The sequence below is a fragment of the Lytechinus variegatus genome, chromosome 12, assembly GCF_018143015.1.
Source record: "Lytechinus variegatus isolate NC3 chromosome 12, Lvar_3.0, whole genome shotgun sequence".
NCBI lineage: Eukaryota > Metazoa > Echinodermata > Echinoidea > Temnopleuroida > Toxopneustidae > Lytechinus > Lytechinus variegatus.
The window spans coordinates 29,965,894-29,973,798 of NC_054751.1; the positions used below are offsets into that span (position 1 = coordinate 29,965,894).

Consider the following 7,905-nt stretch of genomic DNA (forward strand, 5'->3'; position numbering starts at 1 on the left):
ATGTTCAAAAGAAGAAACTGTAATTGTTGAAAATAGAAATAAACGAATGAATGAATTATACCCTATAAGATCGGGTTAATAGTCAGAGGAATGGCCGTACGTTGCATTTTTTTGGGATGGCCGTGGGCAAGATATGACCTAAAGGTTGAATTGTCTTTCTCAAAAGGGGTATGTAGTCCCATAACACATCTCTCTCTTTATCATTCCTCCCTCCCTCTCCCATCATTCCTCCCTCTCCACCCCTTTCTCTCTCTTTGTTCTCGTCCTTTTCTGCTTTCCACTTATACTCTTTTCATTTTTCTTACATTATCATAATCCCTGTCCGACACCTCCTCTGGATATACCCAACAACCAAATAATTTTATTTTTTTCTTAAATTTTTAAAGATAAAAGTCACACACCGCTACTCCCTGCCTTCCGATCACCAATCACTGAAGGATGAAGTGGAGAAGGACACCGATGACGAGAATGTACAAAGTTATGGTGGTCAATGATGCCGAACACGGGAGATCCAAGTCACTGACGTCGTCCGCATCGTTGTAAACAATGATGACAGAATTACAACTGTCCATCGAGTACTTATCGGAATTGTCGTTATATACTATATAAATAAAAAAATATATATATATTGGTAACATCGTCAGTAATGGAACTGACTGAGCGATTGGTAAAATGGTAAACGATTAATGAACGACCAAGTGCAAGATGAAAAAGCCAAAAATCACAGCGGCAACAAAAATAATAGTGACGTCACATAGGAGGTGATCGATGCATGGAAGGGCTGGGGGATATAGATCTGGGGGCTCGTTTCATAAAGAGTTGCAACTGTTTCACTTTGCAATTATGGCAACTACCCTGGCAACACGGCTCAGCAGCCAATCAAAATCAAGGTTACCGTGGTAGTTGCAAAAATGGCAAAGTTACAACTGTTGCAACTCTTTATGAAACGCGCCCCTAAGGAGCGTTTCATCACCGACATTTCGTCTGACAAGTTGTCTGATCTGAATATTAAAAAAAAGTAAATAAATTTCGATTGGATGAGAAGCACTCTTACCATGGTAACTTTCGGACAAAACGTGACTTGTCGGATAAAGCATCTGACAAGTTCTGTCATGAAATAACGTACGCTCCCTATATGGATTGAATGTATAAATTACTCATAACAGAAAACTGTATCAAATTTGATAAGGGCATATATAATTTTCTCATTTTCATTTTCAATCTAAAAATGCAAAGAATTATTATCAAAGCATAATCAAAATAATATCAAATTATTTCGAAGAAAATAAAATACCCTTGAAGGAATAATTTAATATTGTTGCATTCATGACCATGATTTGGTTATTTTGGAGGTGCATGTAGTAGAGTTTTTTTTTACACACTCACTCAGTAAGCAATGGGCATTTCTTGGTGCTATGTCGGATACTTACATCCTGAAATCAGGTAGTTGGTGCCTATATCCAGGAGACCAACCCCACAGGTGTGGCCGCCAGTCTCGATCTCCAGAGACTCGGTGACCAAGATGCCCTCTGAAGAGTTTCTGTAGACTTCGTCGACCATGACACTGTAAATCAGATCCTCTTGGGCGGTGTAGTTGCCCTGGACATCCAAAATGGTTCCTCTGATGGCTGTGGCACGGATGAAAAGGTGAATACGTTTTCAAGATATTGCATGCCTACATTCATTTCATTTTGTGTATGTATTTGATATCAAACAGAACAGGTGGGTGTTTCATAAAGCTGTTCGTAAGTTAAGAGCGACTTTAAGAACGACTGGTGACCCTTTCTTATGCGCTAAACCATCGCCTATGGTGTATACCATTTACCAAAAGAAAGGTTCACCAGTCGTTCTTATCTTACGAACAGCTTCATGAAAAACCCATCCAAAGGGGTATGTAAGATAAATTAGGCATGCCCTAACATACGTCATCATCATGGCCGTGAGACGTCGAGTGACTTTTGGTTGACGAGCTGACGAGTACTACGTATACTTCGCGTCAAATCGGAAACTCCCTAATTTCTGCAGCTCGATCAGTCGTGTCAAATCAAAGATATGAACGAAAAAAATAATATTAAAAAAACAACACAATAATAAAAATACTATAATCATAGTCGTTTGCATATCACAAAATTATAAATCAAGGTGCAAATCGAATTTACCGATTACAAAAATATACCTTTTTCATAAAAATAAAAATAAAACTTGAACTATCTGATGCACACCGCGGGTGGATTTTTGAAGAAAAAATGTCGATGAAAAAACGGGGGGACATCACCAATATCGCTCACTAATTCCTAACCCCTCCCCCCCCCATGATTGGCATATTCAATTCAATTCTCATTTTCATTTTCAGATAATACACTGTAAAAACTTAAAACTGACACCAATTGGTGTTAATAGGGGACCACACCTTGAGGTGTTAAAATTACACCCCAGAGATTGAACATAACACCAAAGAGTGTACATGTAACAACCAAAGGTGTTGTAATAAAACCTAGGTGTAAAACTAACACCACCAATTTAACACCGGTGTAAAATAACTGGTGTGGTCCTCTATGTACACCGTTTAACACCACAGTTTTTGCTGTGTAAACATAACAACAAACGTACATGTACATACATAATATACAAAGCAGAATAAAGTCATGATAGATACTTGACAAATAATATACAAAAGTGATGGGTAAATAAATAAGTCGTAGTTTCAAATCACATATAGATCATTAAACAATTCAAAATTACAGGTCATAGTTAAAGGGGTGGTCCAGGCTGAAAGTATTTATAGCTTAATAAATAGAGTAGAATTCACTGAGCAAAATGCCGAAAATTTCATCAAAAATGGACAACAAATAGCAAAGTTAATGAATTTTAAAGTTTAGTAATATTTTGTAAAAACAGTCGTCATGAATATTCATTAGGTGGGCTGATGATGTCACGTCTCCACTTTTTCTTTTGTATTTTATTATATGAAATTAGGTTTATTCAATTTTTTTCCTCCAAGAACTAGAAAAAAAATTGATTGACAACTGATTCAGTGCTTTAGATATTTATTGCTGCAACTTATTTCATTATAAGGGAGACATTTTATTCACACAAGTATGAAATATGGAAAAAATATGATTTTATGTAATAACATAAGAAAACGGAAAGTGGAGATGTGACATCATCAGCTCGCCTAATGAATATTCATGACGACTGTTTTCACAAATTATTGCTAAACTTTAAACTTAAATAACTTTATTATTTGTTATCCGAATTTGATGAAATCTTCAAACTTCTTTGCTCAGTGAGTTCTACTCTGTGTATTAAGCTATAAATATGTTCAGCCTGGACCACCCCTTTAACGTATGAAAACGGAAATGAGGGACTTATTAAAAGCAAAGATTGTATTGGTAATAAGACCCTCTGGAAATAAACTGTGCTTTTAACCATGGGCAATTAAAAGTAAAAATTAACAAATATAACGAAGAGCATGGGTAAAAAAAAAAAGAAAGGAAGAAAAAGTGGTAAAACAAAGGAAAACGAGTATCGTGTTCATCTAAAAGGGAAATAGAAAAAAAAAGATCGAGAGTCAAAGCATCGTGCCAAATTGAGAATTCGCAAGTATCATGGAAGGCATTCTTGAATAATTCAAGAATGCCTTCCATGATACTTGCGAATTCTCATTATTGAAAGTTTTAAATGCTTTTTAAAACTTGTGTACGTTAATTTTATTTGGTGGATACCGTTCCAGTATTAAGGTCCTGGATAAAATTCTATTTTTTGTGTGCAAATGTCTTTCTAGTTAGAGGGGGTGATAACGATTTTGAATATTTTTTCAATAAAAAAAATAGTGAAATGCAGTGATGTTGGTCTTATTATTAAAATTGACTGTTCAGATAATTCAGATAATCAAAGGACAAGTCCACCCCAACAAAACGTTGATTCGAATAAAAAGAAAACAAGTGGAATGCCTCTGGCCGTCTCACCTGCATCACGCAGTTCAATATAGCAGCAGTGCTGACTTTGAAAACTACTCTAACTCGCACAAGATGTTTAGTGATACATGGTTACTCTTATGTCCACTTTTTATGAACTAGACCAATAAACTTACAGAGATATGATGGTTATTCAACAAAAAACCCAACATGGCCAAAGTTCATTGACCTTACATGACCTTTGACCTTGATCATGTGACCTGAAACTCGCACAGGATGTTCAGTGATACTTGATTACTCTTATGTACAAGTTTCATGAATCAGATCCATAAACTTTCAAAGTTATGATGGTAATTCAACAGATAACCCAATTCGGCCAAAGTTCATTGACCTTTGACCTTGGTCATGTGACCTAAAACGCGCACAGGATGTTCAGTGATACTTGATTACTTTAATGTCCAAGTTTAATGAACTAGATCAATAAACTTTCAAAGTTATGATGGTAATTCAACAGATACCCACAATTCGGCCAAAGTTCATTGACCCTAAATGACCTTTGACCTTAATCATGAGACCTGAAACTTGCACAAAATGTTCAGTGATGCTTGGTTACTATTATGTCCAAGTTTCATGAATCAGATCCATAAACTTTCAAAGTTATGATGGGAATTCAACAGATATCCCCAATTCGGCCAAAGTTCATTGACCCTAAATGACCTTTGACCTTGGTCATGTGACGTGAAACTCATGCAGGATGTTCAGTGATACTTGATTAACCTTATGTCCAAGTTTCATGAACTAGGTCCATATATTTTCTAAGTTATGATGACATTTCAAAAACTTAACCTCAGGTTAAGATTTCAATGTTGATTCCTCCAACATGGTCTAAGTTCATTGACACTAAATGACCTTTGACCTTGGTCATGTGACATGAAACTCTAATAGGATGTTCAGTAATACTTGATTAACCTTATGGCCAAGTTTCATGAACTAGGTCCATATACTTTCTAAGTTACGATGTCATTTCAAAAACTTAACCTCAGGTTAAGATTTGATGTTGACGCCGCCGCCGCCACCGCCGTCGGAAAAGCGGCGCCTATAGTCTCACTCTGCTATGCAGGTGAGACAAAAACCAACAAGCATAACACTGAAAATTTCATCAAAATCCAATGTAAAATAAGAAAGTTATGACATTTCAAAGTTTCGCTTAATTTCACAAAACAGTTATATGCACATCCTGACTGGTATGCAAATGAGGAGAATATGACGTCATCCACTCACTATTTCTTTTGGGTTGGGGTTTTATTGTATGAAATGTGAAATATTCTAATTTTCTCCTCATTGTCAAGTGATACAACGATTAATTCCTCCCTGAACATGTGAAATTAACATTGTTAAATACAAAATGGTTCAGTCAAGCGGGTCCTTAATGTTAAATCTATAAAAAATGAAATATTGTATAATTCAAATAATAATAATAAAAAAAAGAAATAGTGAGTGATGGACAACATCATCGACTGACTCACCTAGCTGTGCATATCACTCTTTTATGAAAAATAAGCGAAACTTTAAAATGTCATATAACTTTAATTTTACATCCGATTTTGATGAAATTTTCAGCACTGTGCTAGTTTGATTTTTCTCTATTTATTGAAGTCTTTATTTTCCTGGGGTGGACTTGACCTTTAAGATGATTTATAAGCAAGACTGATCTATCTCATTATCATTAATATTATTTTTTTTTGGGGGGGAATGGGTACTTTGAAAGTGCAATCACGCATAGTAAAAACGCAGTTTAAGATTTTATACAACACTGTTTACTATATTTACAGTATTTGTTTAACCGTTTAAACAATCATGACTGTTTAACTTATTGAAAATTAAACTTTGTTGCTTAAGATTTAAACACTTTTTTAAACTGTTTAAACAATTACTGTAAGGTTCATATAGTAAACAGCGTTGCATAATTTTTTTTTACTGTGCGGGGATGAATAAAAACTATCGTGATATGCCCCAGAATCAATAATAATTACCAAAGTCTGAATCGCAGAATTCTGGATTTTTGACACACGAGCATCCAGCAGCGTGATGTAACGTGGCAGCGAGGCAGAGAAGGACGAGAGTAGATGAGATGAGTTTCGTTGCCATGGCTACGGAAAATGATTGGTTCAGCGTCGGTTGATTATTTCCTGTGAGAAGCGTGTGAATTATATATACGAGTTAAATCTAAAGAGACTCTTCTTTTTGTTGAAAACACAACACAATTACGAATATGCCTATTCTGTTCAGCAAAGTGTGGTTTATTATCCACGCATTTAGGTAGGTCCTATATTGTGCAAAAACAACGGCGGCAACACATTTTGTAAAAATAAAATAGAAACATGTTCTTACAACAAAACATAATTAATAAGAAACACAGGCGGCAGGCTGGGGGACGTGTACCCCTACCCAATTTTTAGTTGATAGCTTTTTTTTTTGCTTGTCAACTTTTTTTCCTGCTTCCCCCGTTGTTGGCTTCCGCCGCCAATGATAAGAAACATATGTTAATATTTCAAAACATTATATTATACATCATTCACGTTAGTTACAGAGAAAAACAGAACAAGATAGTCCAATGTGTATATAAAAACAGGTAATAAAAAATAGAGAACTAATATTATATCAATGACATACATCGCAGTTTATATTTCCAAAAACAGAGGCTATATATATATATATATTAAAGAGCAATTCCTTAATCTCTAAATATTGTCTGTGAATTAGTTGATTCATTGATGAGTAATGCATGTCACAGTAATCACGGAAACGTGCATGCCATATCTTAATTCATGTTCTGGTAAATTTATATTGTAGGTGTGGGCCGCTAAATCATGAGCCCGTCAGTGGAGGTTTTTTCAGATAAATTTCTCGTTCCCTTGATACATTAGCCTTTGTAATACCACTTACCCCCAAATGAAGCCTATTCTTTGTTTAATACGTAGGCCTACGTACCTTATATATCCCGTATAATGCCATTGAAAATAACAATAACATCGCTGGTGAAAGAAAATGTCTGCATGACTTTGACTGTAACGTAGCCTACATGTAGGCCTATATGCCAAGGGACCATGCCTCAATCTCTTTGAATTGCGCGATCATAGAATTATCTTCTTTTCAAAAAAAATGTAGACAAGGTATAGCTTTACGTCTGTCTGGATGTCTGTAATATTAATAGTCGGCAGTGAAAGTTTCATCCAATCCCATTGCAAGGCCGCGAACCACGTGCTCGCGCGGCGAACTTTCCCCCTCCTCTCTTCGATTAGATCCTTTACACCGAGGTCCAGGGGACTAGCACAGACTGCCTGTGTGTTCCATAAAGCATGTTGTAATAACAATACATTCCGATCACTCAATTTGATTGGCTGAGAGAAAAATTTGATAGAGAAACTGAATTATACCATGTCTTAATGAAACGGGACCCATACTCAGACTCGATCTCACGTGCATGATCCCAATCTGAATTTTCAGGTTCTCATTTCGAGTTCTGATCGAAGGCCTAAAGAAAGATTATATGGTGCGCCTTTAGTTTCAAAATGACAGCAGCTCGCGAGTAACTTTGTAGATATAAATATGCACTTACCTTTAATTGAAAAGTACTGTACAGCTTCTACACAATGCCAACCGGCCCGGCAACGGGAATGTCCAACGATGGTATTTATTTTTACGCCTCAACCTTTTCACACAATGACAATATTGGATGTATTGGGCCCGGTTTAGTCTGTTTACGCTGAGATTCTCAGAGGCAGATCTCGTTAGAATGCAATTGAATTCAATTCAACCCGATGTATATATTGCGCTTTCGATCAGCCGAACCAGTCAGGTGTACACACTAGTATTGTGTTCATTCATCCGAGTGTTTATCAATAATAAATTCAGTGGTTTCATCAGCATACACGCGGAGTGTTTGGGAAATATAATTTTCAAGTTCAAGGCTTGTACCATGCGCGAG

The 7,905-nt window shown here is 36.1% G+C and overlaps 1 protein-coding gene across 1 annotated transcript; it reads right to left on the reverse strand.

Moving 5' to 3' along the window:
• Positions 1 to 120: 120 nt before the first annotated feature.
• LOC121425460 lies at positions 121 to 7,644 on the reverse strand. The gene is made up of 4 exons (XM_041621520.1): positions 7,537 to 7,644; positions 5,951 to 6,106; positions 1,431 to 1,628; positions 121 to 601 (listed from the first exon to the last, which is right to left on the reverse strand). Exons 2-4 carry the CDS (start codon positions 6,063 to 6,065, stop codon positions 429 to 431), a joined length of 486 nt encoding a protein of 161 aa, XP_041477454.1. The 5' UTR covers positions 6,066 to 6,106; positions 7,537 to 7,644; the 3' UTR covers positions 121 to 428.
• Between the last annotated feature and the right edge of the window lie 261 nt (positions 7,645 to 7,905).